This window comes from Somniosus microcephalus, chromosome 11 (assembly GCF_052327205.1).
Source record: "Somniosus microcephalus isolate GS21.2 chromosome 11, FLI_Smic_1.0, whole genome shotgun sequence".
NCBI classification, from domain to species: Eukaryota; Metazoa; Chordata; class Chondrichthyes; order Squaliformes; family Somniosidae; genus Somniosus; species Somniosus microcephalus.
The window spans coordinates 12922687-12950159 of record NC_140997.1 but is presented as its reverse complement, the minus strand read 5'-3'; the positions used below and the strand labels follow the sequence as shown (position 1 = coordinate 12950159).

The 27473-nt window shown below is 49.7% G+C and overlaps 1 protein-coding gene across 1 annotated transcript in view; it reads right to left on the bottom strand.

Moving 5' to 3' along the window:
* The window catches only part of micall2a (mical-like 2a), a 251359-nt gene that overhangs the window by 18437 nt on the left and 205449 nt on the right, over window positions 1–27473 (bottom strand). Inside the window, exons 7-13 of the mRNA XM_086000237.1 lie at window positions 25764–25863; window positions 15041–15537; window positions 10823–10911; window positions 8420–8546; window positions 6817–6907; window positions 4200–4273; window positions 2787–2901 (exon numbers count right to left, since the gene is read on the bottom strand). Of these exons, the coding sequence (XP_085856363.1) occupies window positions 2787–2901; window positions 4200–4273; window positions 6817–6907; window positions 8420–8546; window positions 10823–10911; window positions 15041–15537; window positions 25764–25863 (1093 nt within the window). The remainder of the gene's footprint in view (window positions 1–2786; window positions 2902–4199; window positions 4274–6816; window positions 6908–8419; window positions 8547–10822; window positions 10912–15040; window positions 15538–25763; window positions 25864–27473) is intronic.

Sequence of the window (27473 nt, the reverse complement as noted above, 5' to 3'; positions counted from 1 at the left end):
CCCATCACTCCCTGTGCTCGCTGCCCTGTGTCCTAACTCACACCCAGTCCCGTTCACCCATCACTCCCCTGTGCTCGCTGACCTACATTGGCTCCCGCTCCGGCAACGCCTCGATTTTAAAATTCTCATCCGTGTTTTCAAATCCCTCCATGGCCTCGCTCCTCCCTATCCCTGTAATCTCCTCCAGCCCTACAACCGCCACCCACCACAGATCTCTGCGCTCCTCCAATTGTGGTCTCTTGAGCATCCCCGATTTTCATCGCTCTGCCATTGGTGGCCGTGCCTTCAGCCGCCTGGGCCCCAAGCTCTGGAATTCCCTCCCTAAACCTCTCTCTCCTCCTTTAAGATGCTCCTTAAAACCTCCCTCTTTGACCAAACTTTTCGTCGCCCGTCTTAGTACAGGAAACGTTGTTATATCCAGCACCGACGGGACCGAGCTGTTGCCGATCTATCAAAACTGCCAGACATACAAAGTTAATGTTGAAGCATACGGAGGTTTTCATCTCCGTATCTGACAACAAACACTGTTGCTTAGCAACAGCTTGTAAACAGTCGGCCCGTACCTTGGAAGCGTCTCTGTAGCTTAGCAACAGCTTCAGAGAGACTTTCCAGAGCCCGACTGTTGGAAAAAAAAGCCACGAGAAGAAAAATAACCTAACAAAACGGCTCCCGATTTCTGCTGGTAGATCGAGGTTTACGGACATATAACCTCCGGATAAACCAGTTTCCTGTATCTCCTTATATGGCTCGGTGTCAGTTTTTAATCTGATAATCGCTCCGGTGAAGCACCTTGGGACGTTTTACTACTTTAAAAGGCGCTGTATAAATGCAAGTTGTTGTTGTGTTGTTTGGAAAGCTGGGCCTTACCAGATCCTGACACCAACCCACTGCATCGTCCAGACAACCCAAAGTCTTAAATGTTGCTCCACAGTGATGGCAGTAGGAAACTGGTGAGAGCAGGAACTAGAGACGAGGCAGACGGGCAGACATGGGTAATACAGTGCAGCCACCGCATAATATAGAGGGTACTTGCTGCGAATGTATTTCACAAGGGAGTTGGCCTTTAAAATCAGCTGTGCACTTCCAGGCAGCAGTGAATGGCAGTACGATGGATTGCCAAGATGGCAGCCGCCCATATGGCAGCGGCAGGCTGACAGATGGCACGCACTTAACTACTCCTCTGTTCATTGTGATTGGACGGCAGGGTTCAGTGCAAAAATGCTGCACCATGAACAGTTCAGTTAACATTCATACAGTTCCACGGAACCAAATGTTCTGTTAAAGTTTAACCCCAGCTGGTTCATTGGCAGCTGAACCCTCTCGCTTCCAAGTTGGTATCCAACCCAGAGTCAAGAGATGAAAACCCTCCTCTCACGATTTCTCAGATAAAGTGAGTTGGGCGTCGTTCTTGCTGGCCTCGAGTTCAAAAGTGCCCACAATTGGCACTAAATGGTCAAGTCTCACTGCGAGGAGGTACAAGGACATAGAGGGAGTTTTACCCTGTAAACTAGTTTACTCTATGTAGACCTGACGTTGGTATTAATACACAGGCAATCAAGATGATTCCAGGATCATTAATCCAAGAAGTTGGGTTTGTTCTCCTTGGGGGTGGGGAAAGTAAGACTTTGAGGTGAGTAACATAGAAGATAGGAGCAGGAGTAGGCCATTCGGCCCCTCGAGCCTGCTCCGCCATTTAACGAGATCATGGCTGATCATCCAAATTCAGTACCCTGTCCCTGCTTTCTCCCCATATCCCTTGATCCCTTTCGCCTTAAGAAATATATCAAACTCCTTCTTGAATATATTTAATGAATTGGCCTCAACTGCCTTCTGTGGTAGAGAATTCCACAGGTTCACCACTCTCTGGGTGAAGAAATTCCTCATTTCAGTCCTAAATGGCCTACCCCTTATTCTTAGACTGTGACCCCTGGTTCTGGACTCCCCGACCATCGGGAACATCCTTCCTGCATCTAGTCTGTCTAGTCCTGTTAGAATTTTATAAGTTTCCATGAGATCCCCTCTCATTCTTCTAAACTCTAGCGAATATAAGTCTAATCGACCCAATCTCTCTTGATTGAGCTGGAATCATAGACATTACAGCATAGGTGGAGGCCATTCAGCCCATCGCACCTATGCTTGCTCTTCAGCGGGACCTATCAGCTCTAGTCTTCCCCCTGTTCCCTGCAGAGATTTTCATGATTATGAAGGGGTTTGAAAAAGTTGGATCCAGGCAAGTTGTTCATGGTGGTGAAGAGTTGTGATACAGGTTTAAAACGCAGAATCAGGAGGTTGGAAATTTTTCAACCACAAAGGTGATCAGAGTTGTGGGATAATTAGCTGGGAAGGTTGTTGAGGCAGTCTAATTAGGATCAAGATATCATTGGGTGCAATTGTGGAGGGAGGAGAGATTGAGGGATGTGGTGAGAAGGTGGAGAGGTGGAGTAGAGATCAATCACAAAGGGACAAACTCATTGCACCTAATAGCTTAATTCCTGATCTGAATATTTCTCCTCTTCTTGATTTTGGCACTAAAAAATGGAAAAGTTAGGAATTCCCTGACACCTCACCATTTGCTAAATACCATCTCCAACCCAGAGATAAAGAAAGATAGAAAGAAAGACTTGCATTTCTATAGCGCCTTTCACGACCACCGGACGTCCCAAAGCGTTTTACAGCCAATGAAGTACTTTTTGAAGTGTAGTCACTGTTGTAATGTGGGAAACGTTATAAGTGGACACCTCTACCCGACCTTGGGTTGTGCATCTTTTAGTGGTTATCTCTCATACCTCACTCTGTCCTCATCCAGTCTGTCGATGATGTTATTCCTGTCCTCCACTGTTTTCAGTAGCTCTTCAATCAGCTCCTTCTCACGAGCCCGGTCTCCGTCAGTTTTTTTGTCCTCTGCAATGGCAACACATCGGAACATAGGATCACTGAAAGCTTTTGGTCACCTGTCCTAATATCCCCTTATGTGGCTCGGTGTCAAATTTTGTTTGATAATCGCTCCTGTGAGCCGGCTTGGAACGTTTTACTACATTAAAGGCGCTATATAAATTCCAAATGTTGTTGTTGATTATCGTTTGGTTCTATTTTGCTCCCTGGGAACAGCTGCTGTGTTTAAGAACTTTCATCTGCATCAGGACCACTGGTGAATCTGAATCCACAGCAATATTTCTACATAGTGCAAGGCACTTGAGAAGGTGGCAGACAAGCAGGAGGTCCATTTTAAGGGGATAACTCCCTGGGGGCCCCCAATTTCCATCAAAGGCGTCCTCTGGAACAACAAAATGCTTTTCCCAGGGAACAGCCAAATCCCTTCGATCTGGTCAGGCTGGACGACTGGGAGAGATCCCCGGCACTCCGCTGTGACCATCTGTTAGGCAGGTTAAATCGGGATGCAGCATTTCTAGTCACGGACAGTTCCCACTGTACATGGTCAGACAGTATCCAGCTCTGGGACAGAGGGACAAGGCACTGGGAGAGTCTTCCGCCTAATAACACAATGATACTTCATAGATAATAAAACAGAAAATGCTGGAAACACTCAGCAGGTCAGGCAGCATCTGCGCAGGGAGAAACAGAAAACATAAGAACATAAGAAATAGGAGCAGGAGTCGGCCATTCGGCCCCTCGAGCCTGCTCCGCCATTCAATAAGATCATGGCTGAACTTCTATCTCAACTCCACTTTCCAGCCCGATCCTGATATCCCTTGACTCCCTTAACGTTTTAGATCGATGCCCTTTCATCAGAACTGGAAGAAGTTTGAGATTTAATAGTTTATCAGCAAGTACAGAGGCAGGGAAAGGGAGGGGAGGAAAGAACAAAGGGGAAGGTCTGTGATGGGGTGGAAGGCAGGAGAGATTAAAGGACAAAAGGGGGTGGTAATGGGACAAGTAAAGAAACAGAAGACGGGTCCAGAGGAGGTGTAAATGACAACAGCAGAATCATCAACAGCAGCTGCTGGCTGAGAAAACAGGGGCAGAGGTGATGAGCTGAAACTATTGAACTCAGGGTTGAGGCCAGAGGTTATAAAGTGCCTAATTGAATGATGAGGTGCTCTTCCTCGCGCTTGCATTGAGCTTCATTGGAACAGTGTAATAGGCCGAGGACAGAGAGGTCTTTATAGATATTTATCAGAATTCCAAATGTGATATACTTTAGACAGAACATGTTTTCTAACTAAGGTTCAGGCACTGACCTGATTTCCCCATCAACACTCGCAACTCCTGGTCGATCTGACACTGGCGGTCCTCCAGAATCTGTTGCTTGGATCTATCAACAATAAAAAAGGTCGGAGGGTTTGCGTCAACTAGTACCGGGTCTCGGGAGTGGAAGTTGTGAGGAAAGGTCAAAGACATTTGACTTGTTCCCATTGGAAATGAGCCTTGGGGGAGATGGGGCAGGGTCAATCATGAGACAGATCCAGGCAAACTGTTCACACTGATGAAATGGCTCCGAAAACATGGGGGGAGGGGATATGATGTGTCATGAATCTTACCATTCATGAAGAAATTACTCATGAAATAACACTGGGCGGCCAGCTGGTGGCACCGTCCAAGGAGTATAAATACTCGGGCGTGGGCCCAGCTTGCTCAGGACGTTTCTGTAACCAGGAACTAGTGATGTAACTAGAATCTCATGGTTGTGAAACAGTTGATTAAAGCCTTGTTTTATACTCAAACCAAGTGTTTAGTAGTCTTTTTACATCTTGATGCATTTAAGGGGAAGCTCGATAAACACAGGAGGGAGAAAGGAATAGAAGGTTATGCAGGTAAGGTTAGATGAAGTTGGGTGGGAGGAGGCTCGTGTGGAGCAGAAATGCCGGTCTAAAGTAATTGGGCGGAGGTTTAGAGGTGATTTAAGGAGAGCATTTTTCACCCAGAGGGTGGTGGGGGTCTGGAACTCACTGCCTGAAGGGGTGGTCGAGGCAGAAACCCTCGTCACATTTAAAAAGTACTTGGCCATGCACTTGAAGTGCCGTAACCCACAGGGCTACGGACCATGAGCTGGAAAGTGGGATTAGGATGGATCGCACTTTGTCAGCCGGCACAGACAAGATGGGCCGAATGGCCTCCTTCTGTGCTGTAAATCTCTATGATTCTAGACCAGTTGGGCCGAATGGCCTGTTTCTGTGCAGTACATTCTGTGTAATATAACAAATATTTATGAATTGGGAAGTAATCTAGGCTTTGCTATTTCACACAAAGGATAATACAGAGACTAACTGAACTGGGCATAATAAACAAGGCCAAGAGACAACCGGGTAGTATTGAACGAGAAGAGAGGTAGCATTGAGGTATGCGTTTTGGGAAGACTGGGAGTTAGCTTTGGGAATTGCATAGAAATTACAACATGGAAACAGGCCATTCGGCCCAACCAGTCTATGTTGGTGTTTATCCTTCATACGAGCAGTATCCTAATTCCATTGAATCATAGAAGCCTACAGCACTGTAGGAGGCCATTCGGCCCGTCGAGCCCGCCCGGAGCCCCGCAATTTTTTTTCCTTCAGGTACTTATCCAACTCCCTTTTGAAAGCCGTGATTGAATCTGCCTCCACCACCCTTTCAGACAGTGCATTCCAGATCAGAACTCAGTGTAAAATTTCTCATCTCCCCTTTGGATCTTTTGCCAATTACTTTAAATCTATGACCTCTGGTTATTGACCCACTCGCCAGAGGGAATAACTTTTCTCTATTTACTCCCTCAAAACCTCTCATCAACTTGACAACCTCGATTAGGTCACCACTTAACCTTCTCTGCTCCAAGGGGAACAGTCCTTGTGCTCGCTCAGTTCCCACATCCCTTTATTCCCCTTTCCTTCAACCATCTAATCTAACCTGGTGTTAAATGTTGACCTGGTCTCTGCTTCAGTCACTAATGGTGCGTTCCACAGTTCTCAGCCCCGCGTGTGGAAAGGTTTCTCCTGCTCTCTGTCCCGAATCTCTTGTTCCATCTTCTATCTACGTGCCCTCGTTCTCTGTCCCTCAACCACTGCGATCAGTCTGCTTCTTTCCACCTTGTCCCAATTTTAAACACCTCGCTCTCGTGATCCCCTCTGCTCTTAAAACAGACCCAGTTTTCAAGAGCCGAGAAGGCAGGGAGGGAGGGTGGGAGCAGGGAGGGAGGGAGGAGGCAGGGAGGGAGGGAGGGAGGGAGCAGGGAGGGAGGGAGAGTTGGGGCAGGGAGGGAGGGAGGGAGGGAGGATGGGAGCAGGGAGGGAGGGAGGGAGGGAGGATGGTAGGGAGGGAGGGAGGGAGAGTTGGGGCAGGGAGGGAGGGAGGGAGGATGGGAGCAGGGAGGGAGGGAGGGAGGATGGTAGGGAGCAGGGAGGGAGGGAGGGAGGGGTTTGGGGTATGTGGGGGTTTGGGCGGTTGGGTCAGGGAGGGAGGGAGGGAGGGAGGGAGGGAGGGAGGATGGTAGGGAGGGGGTTGGGGGGGGTGGGAGCAGGGAGGGAGGGAGGGAGGATGGGAGGGAGCAGGGAGGGAGGGAGGGAGGGAGGATGGTAGGGAGGGGGTTGGGGGGTGGGAGCGAGGATGGGAGGGAGCAGGGAGGGAGGGAGGGAGGGAGGGGTTTGGGGTATGTGGGGGTTTGGGTGGTTGGGTCAGGGAGGGAGGGAGGATGGTAGGGAGGGGGTTGGGGGGGTGGGGAGGGAGGGAGGGAGGATGGTAGGGAGCAGGGAGGGAGGGAGGGGGGGGTTTGGGGTATGTGGGGGTTTGGGCGGTTGGGTCAGGGAGGGAGGGAGGATGGTAGGGAGGGGTTTGGGGGGGTGGGAGGTGCCGTCCTCTCTCCCCCTCCCCCGCTCACTTTTTACTCACATGTAAACGAGCTCCGATTCCCGTCTCATCAGCAACTGTTTTTCATGGATCAGTTTGAACCAGTCCACCATCAACTCGTCTTCCCTTTCATCTGTTTTTTTTAAAATAAGAAGCAAAGAAAAAAATCCAGAGTTTCTAAGAACAGGAGGGTCGACAAACAAGCAGCACCCATCAAGCCCAGCGCGGTCACATCACACAGAGCCTTGCTTATCCTCTACTCCAACACCCTGCCACATTGGGCTGACCACTGCTTAGTCACTGGGGTCTTTGCCACCTAAGACAATGTCCATTACACCAAATTGATGGGCAGGAAAATACCAGCTGGTCCATCAAGCGCGCCCCACATTCACGGTGCCCAGCGCAAAAGAACATAAGAAATAGGAGTAGGAGTAGACGACACGACCATTCAATAAGATCATGGCTGATCTTCTACATCAACTCCACTTCCCTGCCCTATCCCTTGATTCCCCTAGAGTCCAAAAATCCATCGCTCTCACTCTTGAATATACTCAACGACTGAGCCTCCACAGCCCTCTGGGGCAGAGAATTCCAAAGATTCACCACCCTCTGAGTGAAGAAATTCCTCCTCATCTCAGTCCTGAATGGCCGACCCCTTATTCTGAGACTGTGACCCCTGGTTCTAGACTCCCCAGCCAGGGGAGCCACCAGGACCCACCGGCTGCCTGGCCGGAGGAGGTGTGACTGAGGATTCGGGCGGCAGGAGGAGTCACGGGAACGGTCCCCAGGAGTCAGGTGGGGGTTGGGGGAGGGGGCAATTGCGATTGAGGGAGGGGGCAAGCTTGGGGCAAGGGAGGCCCATGGTTTCCTCGTGAGGCCTGGAGGAGGGCTTCAAGGAAACCCACCCCCTCCCTCATTAAAAATTTAAATACGTACTTGCCTGGGCCTCTGCTGGCCCACGATCCCCCTCCCGGCAGGCCTGCCCTGATGGCGAGGAAGCCATCACTGTTCCCCCCCGCCCTGGGACCCGATCTCCGTATTTAAAGAAGGACCCCGGCTGCTTTCCCGTGCCTGCTCAAAAGAGCAGCTTAATATCGGGAAGGCTGTGGGAACAGAGGGGGGGGCGGTTAGTCTCTGCTTTTATTCTGACTGCATCCCCCGCTTAATCCCACACCACCCCACCACCCCCCCCCCCCCCGCCCGTTCCCTCCAAGCTGGGGGCGTGGCGGGAGGGAAAGAGTTAAAATCAGGACCAAATACTCTAGTTTCCCACAGTTGGTGTCTTTTGATGTGGTGACCCATCACTTTTGGTACAATTAATTTTCGGATTTCCAACCATCAGAGCTCAGATCTCGATGACACCCTCCCCCGCTCACTCCTCCCATGCCCCATTTCAGGCTTGGATAGGAACAGGAGTAGGCCATTCAGCCCCTCGAGCCTGTTCCGCCATTCAATGAGATCACGGCTGATCTGTATCTTAACTCCATCTACCCGCCTTGGTTCCGGAGCCCTTAATACCGCTTACCCAACCAAAGATCTTATCAGCCTCCGTTTCCAATCTTGGGCAACGGTGGCAGCCCAGGGTATTGCCCACTCCAGGCCCTGCTCCCCCCCACCCCCAGCCAACGTAGATGACTCCACCCACCTCCCTCACAGCTCCGAAGCTGAGGTTCCAGCTCCACCCCCTTCTGCTCCAGTGCGTCCAGCTCCTTCCCGATACCCCACAATTCCCTCTGAATTTCCTCCTCCGATATCCGGCGACTGGACGGAGTCTGCAACGGGAAATGCGGAGTTTAAATGAAACACGAGCGAGAAAACCGAACAAATGGAACCAATCTGTTTTTTTCCGTTCCCACAGACAGTTCGCTTTGAAATTAGAAACTCGATCCCGCTAAAAGGCCTCCCCTCTCGGTTCCGCTGCCAACACTCCAGCCGGTCACCAGTGAATCAGACTTTGCTGGTTGATCATCTTTAACACACGCGCTGACCCACATGGGCGATTCTTCTCTCCGCTGCGGATGAGATCAATGACAGTGAAAGCAAAGCGGCAAACAATCTCTCACTGGGACCACCGCTTCCCTGGGACCACCGCTTCCCTCCAACTCGGGTTCGGATACATTTTAAAAAAAGTGAAAGACCTCAGACCGCCTCCCTAACCCTCCCTCCCCCCACCCCAAGGGGGTTTGATTGGCGCATACCATGAGGAAGCTATGGTTAGCATCAACCAGTGAATTCACAGAACACCAACTGCGGTTAGAACTGACCGAACAGTGGGAGCACATGCACAGGGCTGGCTGTGAGAGGAAAGGTTAAAATACAGTGACCATGTCCCTAACATAGAAACATAGAAGATAGGAGCAGGAGCCATTTGGCCCCTCGAGCCTGCTCCGCCATTCAATGCGATCATGGCTGATCATCCAAATTCAGTACCCTGTCCCTGCTTTCTCCCCATATCCCTTGATCCCTTTAGCCTTAAGAAATATATCTAACTCCTTCTTGAATATATTTAATGAATTGGCCTCAACTGCCTTCTGTGGTAGAGAATTCCACAGGTTCACCACTCTCTGGGTGAAGAAATTCCTCCTCATCTCTGTCCTAAATGGCTTACCTCTTATCCTTAGACTGTGACCCCTGGTTCTGGACTCCCCGACCATCGGGAACATCCTTCCTGCATCCAGTCTGTCTAGTCCTGTTAGAATTTTATAAGTTTCAATGAGATCCCCTCTCATTCTTCTAAACTCTAGCGAGTATAAGCCCAATCGACCCAATCTCTCCTCATACGTCATTCCTGCCATCCCAGGTATCAGTCTGGCGAATCTTCGCTGCACTCCCTCCATGGCAAGAACATCCTTCCTCAGATAAGGCGACCAAAACTGCACACAATACTCAAGGTGTGGTCTCACCAAGGCCCTGTACAACTGCAGCAAGACATCCTTGTTCCTGTACTCGAATCCTCTCGCTACGAAGCCATTTGCCTTCTTAGCCGCCTGCTGCACTTGCATGCTTACCTTCAGCGACTGGTGCACAAGGACACCCAGGTCTCATTGCACTTCCCCTTCTCCCAATCTATTGCCGTTCAGATAATAATCTGCCTTCCTGTTTTTGCCACCAAAGTGGATAACCTTGCATTAATCCACATTATACTGCATCTGCCATGCATCTGCCCAATCACCCAACCTGTCCAAATCATACTGGAGTTTCTCGGCATCCTAATCACAGTACACACGCCCACCCAGCTTTGTGTCGTCTGCAAACTTGGAGATATTACATCTAGTTCCCTCATCTAGATCATTAATATATATTGTGAATAGTTGGGGTCCTAGCACCGATCCCTGCGGTACCCCACTAGTCACTGCCTGCCACTCGGAAAAAGACCCATTTATTCCAACTCTTTGCTTCCTGTCTGCCAACCAGTTCTCTATCCAAGTCAGTACCTTGCCCCCAATCCCATGTGCTTTAACTTTACACGCTAATTTCTTATGCGGGACCTTATCGAAAGCCTTCTGAAAGTCCAAATACACCACATCCACTGGTTCTCCCTTATCTATTTACCAGTTACATCCTCAAAAAATTCCAGTAGATTAGTCAAGCACGATTTACCTTTTGTAAATCCATGTTGACTTTGTCCGATCCTGTCACTGTTTTCCAAGTGCTCTGCTATTACATCTTTTATAATGGACTCTAGCATTTTCCCCATTACCGATGTCAGGCTTACCGGTCTATAATTCCCCATTTTCTCTACCACCTTTTTTGAATAGTGGGGTAACATTAGCTACCCTCCAATCCATAACACACACACACTCCCCCCAACACCCCCCCTCCCCACAACACAGACATCCCCCTAATAACTCTCTGATAGGCCAGCACCCTCGATATAAATGTAGCGCTGTTGGATTTCCACTAATGATCTTCTCCAATTCAGAAGATTTGCCCAGTTCTGCAGCCCCGGGTGAGATTGCCTTTTACTTTGTTCTGCGAATATTCTGCTACATCATTCACGTCAGTGAGGAGTGGTGTTCCCCTCCTCCTCGTTCTCTCTCGCTCTCACCTTCTCAGGGGGATCACCGTGATCTTGGCTTTTCTTCGGATCCTCGGTAACATAACCATCCTCAAAGAACTTCTCTCTTGCTGTCTTCACTGTAAAACAAAGCAACAACACTTTAGAACTCGTAACCAGAAAACATCCAGTCAAATAACTATCAAATCACATCATGCAAATCTCAAGGGGGCTGGAATAGCAAGCGGTGGAAGTTGCGTTACAGTTAGGTGAAGCTCTGGTTCGACCCCATGTGGAGTAACTGCGTTCAGCTCTGGGCATCGCACCTCAGGAAGGATTTACTGGCTATGGAGGGGTTGCAGTGCAGACTCTGCAGAATGATACCGGGGCTAAAATAGTTCAATTTGAGGTTGATATATATTTGTTAGGCGAGGGTATTAAGGGTTACGGAACCATGGCGGGTGAATGGAGTTAAGATACAGATCAGCCATGATCTGATTGAATGGCGGAAAAGGCTCGAGGGGCTGAATGGCCTCCTCCTGTTCCTATGAATCCTGCCAGTGACATGAGTAAGGATCAGTATGGGTCAACAAACACTGTTCCCCTAAGTCCAAACCATGGAGCTCCTTACTTCTCTCAATCTTCCTTTCATCCTACAATCTACAAGCATTCAAAGCCCAGCCCGGCTGGATTGAACCTTTGTCGTTAAGTCACCCTAAGCGAAAGGTCAAGGTACAAGGTCACCAAAAGGTTGGAAAAAATCAGACAGATGATGAGGTAATGCAGGAAGTAGTAATTAGTGACCAACAAACGTCACCACAGACAATTTATCCCAGAGACTAACTTTTGGGAGTCTTCTCAACACTAAACTATCCTACAAACATCAGCGCAGTACTGAGGGAGTGCTGCACTGTCAGAGGCGCCGCCTCTCGGATGAGACATTGAACTGAGGCCCCGGTGTCCTGGCCAATATTTATCCCTCAACCAACATCACTAAAAAAAAAACCAGATTATCCAGCTATTTATTTTATTGTTGATTGTGGGAGCTTGCTGTGCGTAAATTGGCTGCCGCATTTCCTACATTACAACAGTAACTACTTCTTTGGCTGGAAAGCACTTTGGGATGTCCTGAGGTAGTGAAAGGCGCTACAGAAATCATAGAATCATAGAAATGTACAGCACAGAAGGAGGCCATTCGGCCCATCTTGCCTGTGCCGGCCGACAAAGAGCGATCCACTTTCCAGCTCTTGGTCCGTAGCCCTGCAGGTTACGGCACTTCAGGTGCATATCCAAGTACTTTTTAAATGTGATGAGGGTTTCTGCCTCCACCATCCTTTCAGGCAGTGAGTTCCAGACCCCCACCACCCTCTGGGTGAAAAAATTCTCCTCAACCCCCCTCTAAACCTCCTACCAATTACTTTAAACCTATGTCCCCTGCTTATTGACCCTCCTGCTAAGGGAAATAGGTCCTTCCTATCCACTCTATCCAGGCCCCTCATAATTTTATACTCCTCAATTAGGTCTCCCCTCAGCCTCCTCTGTTCCAAAGACAACAACCCCAGCCTATCCAAACTTTCCTCATAGCTAAAATTCCCCAGCCCAGGCAACATCTTTGTAAATCTCCTCTGTACCCTCTCTAGTGCAATCACATCCTTCCTGTATGTGGTGACCAGAACTGCAAGCAGTATTCCAGCTGCGGCCTAACTAGTGTTTTATACAGTTCAAGCATAACCTCCCTGATCTTGTATCCTATGCCTCGGCTAATAAAGGCAAGTATCCCGTGTGCCTTCTTAACCACCTTATCTACCTGCCCTGCTACACTCAGGGATCTGTGGACATGCACTCCAAGGTCCCTCTGATCCTCTGCACTTCTCAGTGTCCTACCATTTATTGTGTATTCCCTCGCCTTGTTAGCCCTCCCCAAATGCAAGATCTTTCGTTCACTTTGAATTTATCACTAGGCACTTACTGGTGTTCATTTCATTATTTAGAAGTCCCTGTGGCTTAGTGTTTTCAGCTGTAAATGTGGTTCTAACAATGCCGTTTAAAAAAAAAAATTAATATCACTACGCTATACTAGCAGGTCTGCATTTGGATTTTGAGTATCCTGTAAGTACTATACAATCCTACAGACCTGCACTTCCCAGGTGGCATGCGATACAATGAGCAAATGCACCGACCAAGCTCACTACTGTATCCGATACTGATCCCAACCAAGAGAGCAGGGTTAGAGAGAGACGAGACTGCCTCCATCTTAAAATTCCCATCCTTGTTTTCAAGTCCCACCACGGCCTCGCCCCCCCCCTCCCTCCCTATCTCTGTGACCTCCTCCAGCCCCACAACCCTCCGAGATCTCTGCGCTCCTCCAATTCTGGCCTCTTGCTCCTCCCCGATTTTAATCGCTCCGCCATTGGTGATCGTGCTTTCGGCTGCCCGAGTCCCAAGCTCTGGAATTCCCGCCATAAACCTCTCCGCCTCGCTCTCCTCCTTTAAGATGCACCTTAAAACCTACCTCTTCGACCAAGCCCCATCCTCATATCTCCTTATGTGGCTCAGTGTCAAATTTTAACTATATTAAAAGCGCTATATAAATACAAGTTGTTGTTGTTGTTGCCTGGGCTTTTTACGGATACCGAGGTTTCCTTGGTAACCAGATTTTCAACTTAATCCTCATTTAATAGTTACAACACAAAAGCAATCAGGCCCCACTAATATTTCCTTTAATCCTGTAACAGAGCTTCGCTCTGCGTTATATATGTAGCCTAATTATCATTGCTTAATTACCAAATAAACACTAGGCGTACCCTATATAATTTGAACTGCATTCATTGAAAGAGAGATTCAAGTATGAAAATTAGATTTGTTGGGAAATAGCTTCCCCAATGATTCTCTTACTGAAGATCAAACATGCTTTAAGAAAAATTACCAAAATATGCCAATTACACTCAATTTTCACACGCAGATTAGCTCCATTATCAAACTGACTTTGTATTATAACTTTTTTAAAAATTCATTCACGGGATGTGGGCGTCACTGGCAAGGCCAGCATTTATTGCCCATCCCTAATCATCCTCAAGAAGGTGGTGGTGAGCCGCCTTCTTGAATACAACTGAGTGGCTTGCTAGTGGCCATTTCAGAGGGCAGTTAAGAGTCAATCACATGGCTGTGGGTCTGGAGTCACATATAGGCCAGACCGGGTAAGGGTGGTAGATTTCCTTCCCACATTAGTGAACTGGATGGGCTTTTATGACAGTTTCATGGATCACCATTACTGATACTAGCTTTTTTTAAATTCCAGATTTATTTAATTTTTAAATTCCCCAGCTGCTGTGGTGCGATTTGAACTTCTGGGCCTAGAAATTCAGTGGCGTTTGCGCCCACTTAGCGCCTGAGGAGGTGTTTTGCGCCGGAAGTGTTGTTGCGCCTGAAATTCAGTTCTGGGCGAAATTCGGCGTTAGCCGGTAGCGCTGCGCCGGCACCGATGACGTCATCGGTGTGCGCAGCGCCCCGGTTCCAATGCGATGCCGGCCCGATGCCCAAATTCAGTTGCGGCCGCCTCTCCCGTAGCGGCCGCAAAGAGCGTTTGTAAAACGGGGCCTTGCAGCTCCGAGAGGCCGGGGCGTAAAGGTGGAGGTGCGGCCGGCCGCTTTCCCGGCGGCCGCCTGGCCGCACCTTCCTCCCCGGACTCCCACACCACCCCCCCCGCGGCATTGGTCTCTGACCCCCCGCGAGCCCGGCACTTCTCCGTGGTGCCGGGCTCATTTGCCAGGGGAATCCAGCGGCGATCTCACGGCTGCAGGCAGCTCCTCCTTAAGAGAAGGAGGAGGCCTGCAGTACCCCAGCCTGCCACACCGCATCGGGTGGCGCTGCGGCAGCTGGACGCCTGAAATTGACTTTCAGCGCCCCAAGCGGAGGCGGCCAAACCCTGCAATAGCGCCCGCCTCCGTCTTGGGGCGCTGCAACTGAATTTCAGGCGGGCGATACGGGAATCCGGGCGCAGCGCAAACTTTTGGGCGCTAAAGACCAGGCGCGGCGATAGTGAATTTCAAGCCCCTAGTCTCCTAAATCATTAGTGGGATTTGAACTTCTAGTCTCCTAAATCATTAGTCCAGGCCTCTAGGATTACTAGTCCAGTAACATGACCACTATGCTACCGTACTGCCTGTACTCATTGCCTAATGGAAGGTACCTTAATACTGTGAGCATGCAGCGCAGTATTAACTGAGGTGGGGTTGCTGGCGATACAATATTTGGCAGGGACGTACTGACCTGTAACAGTGCTCGCTTTGCCTTGGACCCAGCTCTGCCTCCCTGGCAGCTCCTCCGTGACGATGCCCAAAGCGGGATGGTGGCTGCCCCCGGGAGACCGAGGGCTCCGCCAGTCCTTCTCAGAGGGAGACGCCGCGGCGGGGTCCTGGCCAGCTGGGCTCGGAGACTGGAAGCCGTTCTTAACTCCCGCCAGCAGCTCGGTGCCTGGTTTGAGCAGTTTCTTCTGCTGTGTGGGGCGGGAGCTCTTGGCCTCTGTACCGGATGCCTCCTTGGCGTCGGAGGCAGGAGATGCGGAAATTGTTGCGTTACCTGGGTTGTGGAGAGAGAAAGTAACCTCGACATGTTTCCCGCTGCCTGCGGTGGTTGGAGTCCAATTGCTGCCAACAGCTGTCTTGGGCGCAGGTGGCGTGCCTGCTGTATTGCCAAACGCCTCTGGTTTCTTTATGTCCACGTTAATGGATGAACTGTGTATTTTCTTGAAATCCGAGGGTCCTAGGCTAAAAACAGAAAATATTCCGTTTTCAATTTTACTTAGTTGTATTAATTCTAGATATAAAAGTTTCACATCTCTCAGGTGGATGTAAAAGATCCCATGGCACTATTTCGAAACAGAGCCGGGTGGTTTATCCCCGGTGTCCTGGGCCAATATTTATCCCTCAGTCAGCATCATGAAAACAGATTATCTGGTCATTATCACATTGCTGTTTGTGGGAGCTTACTGACATGAATCTTGCCATTCATGTGGAAAAGACTTATGAAATGACACTGGGCGGCCTGCTGGTGGCGCTGTCCAGGGAGAGTATAAATACTCGGGCACGGGCCCAGCTTGTGCAGGACATTCTTTAACAGGAACTAGTGAAGGACACAACTAGATCTCCATGTTGAAAAACAGTTGATTAAAGCCTTGTTTAATACTCAGATCAAATGCCTAGTAGTGTTCTTACGTCACTTGCTGTGCGCAAATTGGCTGCCGCGTTTCCTACATTACAACAGCGACGACACTTCAGAAAGTACTTCATAGGCAGTAAAGCACTTTGGGACGTCCGGAGGTCGTGAAAGGCCCTATATAAACGCAAGTCTTTCGCACTTTCATCTAGCGCGCCAGTCACACTGCAGACGTCACACTTCAAGGTGTCGCCCTTAGTTACAGGAACATAGGAACAGGTGTCGGCCATTCAGCCCCTCGAGCCTGTTCCGCCATTCAATCAGATCATGGCTGATCTGTACCTTAACTCCATTTCCCCGCCTTCAGTTCCGTAACCCTCAATACCCTTGCCTAACAAAGATCTCAGTTTTGAAATTTGTCATTTGATCACCCCACAGCCTCAACAGTTTTTGTTGGTTTGAAGAGAGTTCCGGATTTCCACTACCTAGATTCTACACAATCTTAACAAACAAAAAAATGAGAAAGGAAGCCAGTCATTTAATGCTGGGTTCTTCTGGCTCGGAGCCAGTAATTTACAAATAGCTACAATTAATCTCTAAATGACCTCAGAGATTTAGAAGGTGCCTGGATTGGTCTATTTAGACCATTTTCTCACAGACAGTTCTGGAGCAGTGACCTGATCATAATGGACCAGGTTATCGTGTTCTGGGCCCCAGAATTGGGTTGCCAACTCTGGTTGGGTGAATTCCTGGCGGTTTCATCCTCACATGACCTCCCGTCTCGAACCGCCCCCCCCCCCCCCACACTCCCGCCATTGGCCCATCCTCGCAGCGCACTGCCTTCCCACAGCCAATTGGAAAGGGAACAGACTCGGTTACCCCAAGTGGATTCATCTCGACTGGGAGTGAAACGGCCCCTTTCCCCAATCTCCAGTATTTTTGTGACTAGCAAATGAAAGTGTTCAAAGAAAATGGAATAAAAAACAACAACTTTGTTTAGCGGCCCTGTGATTGATCAGGGTCCAGGAGATTAACCTTCAGTTCCAGGAGACTCCAGGCCACTCCTGGAGGGATGGCAAGACTCTTGGGAGGTCCTGTTTGCCAAATACCGATTTAGATTAAATCTGTACGTTTTCCATCGGTTTATGCTGATCCGTTTATGCTGGGAAGAAGGAAGCCAATCAGCAGTTTGAGCCACGGTTTGGATCAGGAATTCAAGCAGTGGATCAGTGTTCACTCCTCAAACCAAAGCTCACCGCACATTACAACAACAACTACTACTACTATTTATAGAGAGTGTAGGAGTCTACGTACTCCTAGCAAAAAATACTGAACTCGGAGAGGTTCAACAGAAAAGGTTTAATTGTTGAGGCTGCATGCTGAACACAAAATGGAGTCAGAGACTACACCAAGTACAACTCTCTTTCATCAGTGCACAGCTTCGACTGCTTCTCCCCCGCTCTGGGCTTAACTATGTTGCAGATCGAGTTTCTTAAAGGTGTGATCCTTCTTAAAGGCATGACGCCTGATTTATAGTCTACGGACCAGAAAGCGGATTGTGCCTGTTCTGTGATCGGTACGCCACAATAGCACCTTTAATGTAGTAAAAGGTCCCAAGGCGCTGCACAGGAGTATTTTAAGACAAAAAATTTGACACCGATCCACATAAGGATATATTAGGACAGGTGGACCAAAAGCTTGGTCAAAGAGGTAGGTTTTAAGGAGCGTCTTAAAGGAGGAAAGAGAGGTAGTGAGGCGGTGAGGTTTAGGGAGGGGAATTCCAGAGCTTAGGGCCCCAGGCAACAGAGGGCACGGCCACCAAAGGTTGAGCGATTATAATCAGGGATGCTCAAGAGGGCAGAATTAGAGGAGTGCAGATATCTGGGGGGGGGGGTTGTGGGGCTGAAGGAGATTACAGAGATAGGGGAGGGGCGAGGCCATGGAAGGATTTGAAAACAAGGATGAGAATTTTGAAATCGAGGCGCTGCTTAACCAGGAGCCAATGTAGGTCAGCGAGCACAGGAGTGATGGGTGAACGGGACTTGGTGCGAGTTAGGACACGGGCAGCCGAGTTTTGGATGACCTCAAGTTTACGTAGGGTGGAATTACACAGACCCACTACATTTCCATTAAGACCACTCAGGGGATGTTACAAATTAATGTTAAAAGAATGGTTAGAAGTTAACCTCCAATTTAACAGATGCTACTCCACTACCCCTTCAGATTTAGCAACCATTCAGTTGCAGTGATCATTTGGGGACCTGCTCAAATGGGTTACAATACTAAATCTCAGCCGTGGCCCAGTTGGTAACACTCTTGCCTCTGAATCAGAAAGTTGTGGGTTCAGAGTCCCACTCCAGCCTGACCCTCCCAGTACAGTATTGAGGCAGTGGGGAAGGGGCAGACCCAATTGGATTAATATTGACTATTAGACCAACAGCCTTTATTCCCCATCTCCAATATCTTTATATGAAAGAAAATGTGCTTCTCAAAGTCTTGCCCTGTAACAGGCAGTCGTGATTGCCTTCCATGGACTGTGGGTGGCAGAGAGAAGCGTTCTGCGATGTTTGAGTGGGGAGGTTCTCCTTCATTCTGTGGGTCATGGACGGTCACTGCTTGAATCGGTGAGTCTGAGCGACGTGGGAGTTCCACTGCTGCGTCAGTTATGTGGTTTACATAGTCCGGTGGCCAACTGGCCTTTTCCTGTTCCTCAATTTTGTATATGCTCATGTTTTTCATTACGCAGCGAGTTGTTGCGATCTGGAATGCGCTGCCTGAAAGGGCGGTGGAAGCAGATTCAATAGTAACTTTCAAAGGGAAATTGGATAAATACTTGAAGGGGGAAATTTTGCAGGTCTGTGGGGAAAGGGCAGGGGGAGGGGGACTAGTTGGACAGCTCTTTCAAAGAGCTGGCACAGGCGTGACAGGCCGAATGGCCTCCTTCTGTGCAGCAGGATTCGACGAACGTGTATATGGGATTGAAATAATTCCAGGTCGCTTCTAGATCTAAAGCCAGAAAGTGTAAGTGAGCGAGAGCCTCCTACAATGGCTGGCATAATCTGACTGCTGTCAGGAGAACAGTGAGGCATCAACCTTTTATAAGGACCAGACTCAATGGCTTTGTATTAAAGTAAAGGGAGGATTAAAGAGCTAAATACTACAAATGCCGGGGATAAGGCTGGTACATGGCTGTCTGATGTACTTTGCCAGTATTATAAAAGAAAACTAATCCATCTACAGATTGAAATGATAGCCTTCTATCTCATTCCCTTAAGGTTGGATTCAAATTGCACTCTTTGGGAACTCAAGCCAGTATGCCTTTTTCTAAACATTCGATAAGGATTATACTCAGTTGCCCCAGTGTCATCAACAGAAATTGCCCCCCCACAACTTTTCTTTTAAAGGGACACAACTGATCAAGAAGCTCAAATATAAGATACACTTTTAACAAAAGGAAACTTATAAAACAGTATCATAATATTATGACATATCTATCGGACTCTCCACTCTTTGTGGGGCCCACCTATCGCGGAAGAGCGAAAGCATACCTGCAGACACCGCGTGCTCACTTTCCGAGTCACCTGGGCGCGGTAGAGAGGCAGGCAGCCAGAGTGACCCCCGACCCCCACCACACGGGCCATGTGCACTCGCTATTCCCAGGCAGTCTCCCATCCAAGCACTTACCATGCCTAACCATGAGAATTATCACCAGTCTGTTTTTTATCGACACCAACACCTTGGCTGCCCGTGCTTGCAGACATCGCGCCAGCACACCTACGCTGCGAATATGCAGCCTCCAGAGAATACAACCGCTACACAGGCAAAGACCTGCCAATCCAGGCCGACTTGAACAACCTACCACCAACCCGTCTCAAATCTAGGCGGCCATTTCGGACCGTCGCCGAAGCCCTTCAGCGATCTGCCCTCAGCCTTGATGACCGATGGCGAAATGCTTGGAAGAACTGTGACATACGGAATGGATTCCTTATAGAGGACCCCACAGTACAACCTGGAGGATCAAACCTTCCTCACAAACAGTGGACAACCATCAACCGCCTCCGAACCGGTCACGGTAGATGCTGCCACCTTCGCCATAGATGGAAGATTAAAGCATCCCCATCATGTGACTGTGGAGCTCCTAATCAGACCCTGGAGCACATCACTGAGCACTGCCCTCAGAGGAAATTCGCAGGCAGCCTACAAGATATCCACACTGTTACACCGGAAGCTTTGGCCTGGATATCTGACTTAGATATTGACATCTGATTTGCGAAGCGACTACCATCGGAAAGAACGACCACCAAGCCTAAGTTTGCTTAGCTTCTGAGATCAGGCGAAATCGAGCGCTTTTATTTTCTATTCGATTTATTCAACATGAAGCACATTTACAAGATCGTGCTCCTTCCTTTGGGTCTTACAAGCACTCTGTTACCAATCCTTAGCTACAGAAATTAAAGTCATTAAAGACATTAACAGCATGGTTATTACTCAGTTATACTGTACAGTCATTCCTTTAGTTTCTGATGCTAATAAATTTGCCGCCCGTGGCGTATTAATCTATTGAACTTCAAAAACTGGTCAAAAAAATGCCATCCTTAAAAATTATTTTCCGAATAATAAATCCACAAAGCCTTGTAACGCTCTGAGAGCAGGGTGGACGTCTGCTGAAGCCGGTACGAGGTGGCTGCCTAAAAGGGACCCCCGGACCTCAGGGACCAATCGTCCTCTGTGTTCACTGCCACTTTCACATTCACCTCAAAACCCAAAACCATTCTGCACCAACACAAACGTAGGAGTATAAACGGAGTCAAAGAGGCAGCCAGGAATCCCTCGAAATAATGAGGCTTCAAGGGGAAATGGCCGAACATAGGCCGTTCTGGACCGACCTTTCACATCCTTCTCCTGCCGAGTTGACTGGAGAGGCGGATTAAAACAGAGCAAAATTCCTATCACCGCAGAGGGGCTAATTAAAGCGATGTGGACTGCAGCATTAGGAGGATCCAGGCCGGCACAGATATACCTCAGAATTAAATCAGAACTCCCTCCCCTCCTCCCCACCCCCACCCACCCCTCCCCACCCCCACCCTCCCCACCCCCCTCCTCCCCACCCCCACCACCCCCACCTCCCCACCCCCCTCCTCCCCACCCCCACCCCCACCTCCCCACCCCCCTCCTCCCCACCCCCCCTCCCACCTCCTCCCCACCCCCCCTCCCCACCCCTCCTCCTCCCCACCCCCCTACCTCCTCCCCACCCCCCACCTCCTCCCCCACCCCCACTCCCCACCTCCCCTCCCCACCCCCACCTCCCATTCAATGAGATCATGGCTGATCATGAACACAACTTTGGCATTAGTGGGGTAGAGATGAAATCCTCGATATAAACGCAAGTTGGTGGTGTCGATGATTCTGGATGACTCCAGTTCCTACTCAAGGCCTTGCTGAGTAAAGAGGTTGTCTGCATCGCTGTGGGATAATAGATCCCCCCCACCAGCCACCCTATGGTTGGTTTAAGCAGGAACGAAAAAGGGGACTGGTTCCAAACTTCATTGGTCAACTAAACATAATCCAACAGTTGAGCTGGAGCTTGTCCAGAATGCTCTGGTTGACAGACAGAGCCAATATAGTCCATCCAATACCAGCTGGGGCACACCACACGAGCCCCAGTAATCTGGCACCCAAAGAATGGGTGCTATGAATGGCGGGAGGACACCTTTTCTCACCTACTCGGAATAACCCATCCTACCCCCACTAAAGAGGAACTACAGACGTTCTACCTCTCTCCCCATTGTTACTTCCATTGAGGCCGTCAGGCTGCCCACTCGCCGTCACAAAGTCACAATCTACCCCGGAGTGGGCGTGAGGAATTCGGAAAAGATGTCCATCAAAGATCGTTCAGGATGAGCCAATTCAGATTTCGCCAACAGCCCACCCGGCTATTCTCAACCCGAGCAGACCGCGGTTGCGACCTGTCTGACCACCCGCTGCAGCAGTCAAGCTTAACAACAACAACTTACTTTCTATAGCACCTTTAAGGTAGTAAAGTGTCCCACGGCACTTCACAGGAGTGTTTATCAAGGAAAATTTGAGCCACATAAGGTGATATTAGGACAGGTGACCAAAAGGTGGTTTTAAGGAGCGTCTTAAAGGAGGAGAGACAGACGGAGAGGTTTAGGGAGGGAATTCCAGAGCTCAGGGCCCAGGCAGCAGAAGGCACGGCCACCAATGGTGGAGCGATTATAATCAGGGATGCTCAAGAGGCCAGAATTGGAGGAGTGCTGAGATCTCAGGGGGTTGTGGGGCTGGAGGAGGTTACAGAGATAGGGAGGGTGCGAGACCATGATGGGATTTGAAAACAAGGATGAGAATTTTTTAAATCGAGGCATTGTCAGTCTGAACAGTCTCTACATTTCAAACGACATTCCACTTAAGGCCAGAGGGAGGCAGCAAGACCTTAGAGGGAGCAATTATAAAGTGACTGCAGCTAATGTGTGCTTTTATAGTACATTTCTTTGCTTTCTTTTTCTTCCTTCCTTAAGGCAACCCTCTAATGCCAAGCGACCACTCTTCATCGATGCTCCCTTTAATTCTTTTTTTTTTTTTTTTTGAGTCCGCAGCCCCTTTAAGGGTCTGTGCGGCCCATTCAAAATATAGCGCATGTGTAGTTCTTGCCCATTTAAATGCCGGTGAACCGACTGCGCAGGAGCTCCAGAGCGCAGCTTAAAGGGAACATTGCTCTTCATGCACAAGCCTAGATGGCAAATTGTCCACAGGCCATTCAACTACAGAGGCATCACAGCCAAGCTCAATCCTGACCTCACCCAATAAGAAAAGGACTTGCATTTCTATAGCGCCTTTCACGCCCCAGGGACATCACAAATTGCTTTACAACCAATTAAGTACTTTTTGAAGTGCAGTCACTGTTGTAATTTAAGGAAACACAGCAGCCAATTTGTGCACAGCAGGATCCCACAAACAGCAATGCAGTAAATGACCAGATTATCTGTTTTTGATGATTTTGGTTGAAGGATAAATATTGGACGGGACACCGGGGAGAACTCCCCCTGCTCTTCTTCGAAATAGTAGCCGTTGGATCTTTTACATCCACCGAGGGGGCAGATGGGGCCTCGGTTTAAACGTCTCACGTGAAAGACGGCACCTCCGACAGTGCAGCGCTCCCTCAGTACTGCCTCTCCAACAGTGCAGCACTCCCTCAGTACTGCCCCTCCAACAGTGCAGCACTCCCTCAATACCACCCCTCCCACAGTGCAGCGCTCCCTCAGTACTGCCTCTCCGACAGTGCAGCGCTCCCTCAGTACTGCCCCTCCAACAGTGCAGCGCTCCCTCAGTACCGCCCCTCCAACAGTGCAGCGCTCCCTCAGTACCGCCCCTCCAACAGTGCAGCACTCCCTCAATACCACCCCTCCCACAGTGCAGCACTCCCTCAGTACTGCCCCTCCGACAGTGCAGCGCTCCCTCAGTACTGCCCCTCCGACAGTGCAGCGCTCCCTCAGTACTGCCCCTCCAACAGTGCAGCGCTCCCTCAGTACTGCCCCTCCAACAGTGCAGCGCTCCCTCAGTACCGCCCCTCTGACAGTGCAGCGCTCCCTCGGTACTGCCCCTCCTACAGTGCAGCGCTCTCAGTACTGCCCCTCCGACAGTGCAGCGCTCCCTCAGTACTGCCCCTCCGACAGTGCAGCGCTCTCAGTACTGCCCCTCCGACAGTGCAGCGCTCCCTCAGTACTGCCCCTCCGACAGTGCAGCGCTCTCTCAGTACTGCACTGGGGGATGTCAGCCTGGATTATGTGCTCAAGTCTCTGGAGTGGGGCTCAAGACCTTCTGACTCGGAGGCGAGGGTGCTGCCCACTGAGCCACGGCTGACACCCGATGCCCGCATAAGCGTTCCAGTAAGGATCACTGGATCGCAACTGAGCTCCGGGCTGATTTTGTCCCTCCTACCACTCCGGCCTATTGGAGCATCCCTACTGCTCTTCCAGGTTAGCACAGGCCAAGAATGGAACGGCCCTTGCAATAGCAAAGAGTGCCACCTGGACCAAAAATAGAGAGTAAAACTCACTTGAATGAAAACTTAAAAATCGATCCTATGACTGTGTGAGGTTATGAAGCCATTAGGTCCCAGTGTTGAAGCATGTCACGGGCACAATGGGCCGAATGGCCTCCTTCTGTGCTGCATCATCCTCTGATCGGAGAAGAAACAAAAGTGTGACGAGCAACCCAGATAATGTTTGCACTCCAAATTACTGAGGCTTAATTATTAACTCCCTTTCCACCCTTTCATAATTGATGGGGAGGAGAGGGGGGAAGGTGAGCTGGCTTGATCCCTCCCCCGATCTGGAGCCAGCCAATCTGGGTCTTTCGATCTCCACTTGCCGGATGTGCCGAGGACACTGTGGCCCATTCTTGTGCGGAGTGCTTCGCAAGACAAAAGCCACCGGGTGAAATCCACCTCGGCAGCTTAACCCAGCGACAGCCCTCGCGCCTGCCTGCCAGCAGTCTGCGCCTGGTCCAAAAACTCCTGCTCCCCGCCATGTGGTTTCATGAGTTAAAATGCGGAGGTTATTTCAGTCCCTTTGGCGCCTTCTGTGCTGAACAGCGAGAGCTTCCTTTCAAACGGGAATATTCCAAACCACAAAGCCTGCTGCTTGCACGGACGCACAAGGGCGAGCCAGTCACTAACTGCAAATCAAATTACGTTCCAACTACCTAGTGGTGATTCAGAATGCCTCCCTCTGGCCTCAAGAGGCCCATCTGGTCTAGGCCGGTGTTTCTGCTCCACACGAGCCTCCTCCCACCCACACCCCCCCTCCCCTCTTTATCTCACCCCATCAGCATATCCTTCTATTCCTTTCTCCCTCATGTGTTTATCGAGCTTCCCCTTAAATGTATCTATGTTGTTGGCCTCGACCACTCCCTGTGGCAGCGAGTTCCACATTCTCACCACTCTCTGGGTGAAGGAGTTCCTCCTGAACTCCCTGTTTATGGCCTCGAGTTCTGAACTCCCCCACAAGTGGGAACATCTTCTCCGGGTCCACCCTATCGAAGCCCTTCATCATTTTAAAGACCTCTAAATCGGTCACCCCTCAACCTCCTCTTTTCAAGAGAAAAGAGCCCCTACAACACAACAACAACAACTTGCATTTACACCGCATCTTTAACACAGAAAAACACTCCAAGACGCTTCACACAGGTATAGTCGGGCAATTTTTATTATATATATTTTTTTTTAACTTACCTTATTGTGAGAGCAAGCTCTCTTCTCCGCTCCACAATAGCGTGGAGTAAAATAAAATGTAAGCTTATCCCAGTGTTCCCTTTAAGGACGATTGGTTTGGTTCGATTGCCGAGCAGCTGGGTTACTGGCCGCAGCATGTCCGGCAGGAGCCACGGTCACGGCCAATCCACTGTTGCAAAGTGGCCTCAAATGGGTGTGAGGCTCCCTAGTTGCATGTGCCAAGCGCCCACCAACGCCTGCTTCAGGCACACACCCTGGGCGCCTACAGAGCAGCCTTTACCAATATGGCAGGTGGCGCACTTCCAGCGCGGAATGAGCGCCCGCACACAGCCGCCCGCCATATTGGAGCCTTAGGCGTCTGTAAAACGGGCACAGTCCGATCCAATTTCTCAATGTGAGCCAAGCCACAGAAGGCTCGGTTATATTTTCCAAAAGGTGAAACCTTATCCTCACTGCAGTCGTTTGAAAGGGTTCTCCATGGAGCTGCTCCCGGGGAAGGGATGCTGAACCAAATCTAGGACATCCCATCATACTTCAGTGAAGCCCGCCGGGCTTCAGTCGCCACTCGGTGCTGCAATGCACACTCACCTCTGATGCTTTTGGATTGGCTTCAGTTTAGACCTCCAGTCGGATGGAGATTCGTCCGCCTCTGCCCGAGTGATGATCTGTGGACTGTAGGAAAAATTCCCTGCGGGAAGAACAATAAATGACGCAGCATTAAGCGAGAGTCCAGAAGAGCGGCCAATTGCGTTACCCGCCCACCCACCCACTTCGCTTTGGCATCACTGCGCCCGAAAGTCCAGCAATATGAAATGTTTCGCCGAGCTCCGCCCACCATTCCTGCCATCCCCAAAATATTTTCCAAAGCCCTACTGAGCTAACCAAAGTTGTTCCCTTCCCCATTTGCTTTGGTTCATATTGTCATAGCTCATTTCCCATGCAGACACCATACTCTCTCTTCACAATGATGAGCAGATGAGGTAGGCTGATACACCGATCTAACTCATCCTTCTATTGGAGTCCATGACGCCCCATCCCAGTTTTTGCCTCCACTCCCCTACCCAGAGCCCACTCCAGCTATTAGTCACTCTCTCTGAAGAAGCGTTTCCCGACATCAGTCCTGAATTTGCCCTTTGCTGATCTGTACCTTTTCTTTTTTATTCATTCCTGGAATGCGAGCATTGCTGGCAAGGCTGGCATTTAATTCCCCGTTCCCTAGCTGCCCTCGAGAAGATGGTGGTGAGCCGCCTTCTTGAACCGCTGCAGTCCGCATGGTGAAAGTACTCCCACAGTGCTGTTAGGGAGGGAGTTCCAGGATTTTGACCCAGCGACGATGAAGGAACGGCGATATATTTCCAAGTCAGGATGGTGTGTGACTTGGAGGGGAACTTGGAGGTGGTGGTGTTCCCATACCTCGATCACTTCGTACTACAGTTGTGGTATAATTTGAAATCGTGCTGGAATAACTTGTTCTATTCCATTTAGTATCTTAAATAACTCCGTAAAGGTCCCCACTCATTCATCACCTTTTAAGACAGCAGAGTCCAATCTTTCCTCATATCTCCAGTCTTCCTACACGTGCGGTCAGACTCATTGCTCTTCTCTGCGGCCAACGGTTGGATATTTCTTTCGTGCCTCAGTGACCGGAACTGACTGCAGTACTCAAAGTCCAGCCTAACCAGAGCACACTGCAGCCTCCGCCTGATGGCTTTACTTCAAGAGCGCATTTTCTACCCTTGGACAATTAACGGTCTCAATGCTGGGATTCTTGGAACACAACCCAAAGTCAGGCATCAGATCAAAGTCTTCCAGTCACTCATTCCCAAACCAGTCTGCACCAGTGGCCCTCTGTACCTGCACATACATGCCTCAGACATACACTGCCACAATCTCGCTCCATCTAGATTTTCATTCATCTTCAGTCCGATCTTTAACAAATAGCTCCTGTTATTTATTGCCATAATAGCTTCTGGCAGTGTCTTATGAAATATAAAAAGCATGAAAAAGGTTGAAATAAAGCAGGCTCATGTAGTCAGGGATATAGAGTGACCTCATGATCATCCATAGGCATCTAACTCAAGCGTCAGAGTTTGAACATGCCCAACGTTTGTACTTGGACTTTTCCCTCCTCCCTCTCCTTCCAACAGTCCATCCAACCTTCTCCCTTCCCAGCTTAGGAACATAGGAACAGGAGTAGGCCATTCAGCCCCTCGAGCCTGTCCTGCCATTCAGTGAGATCATGGCTGATCTGTATCTTAACTCCATCCACCTGCCTTGGCTCCATATCCTTTGATACCC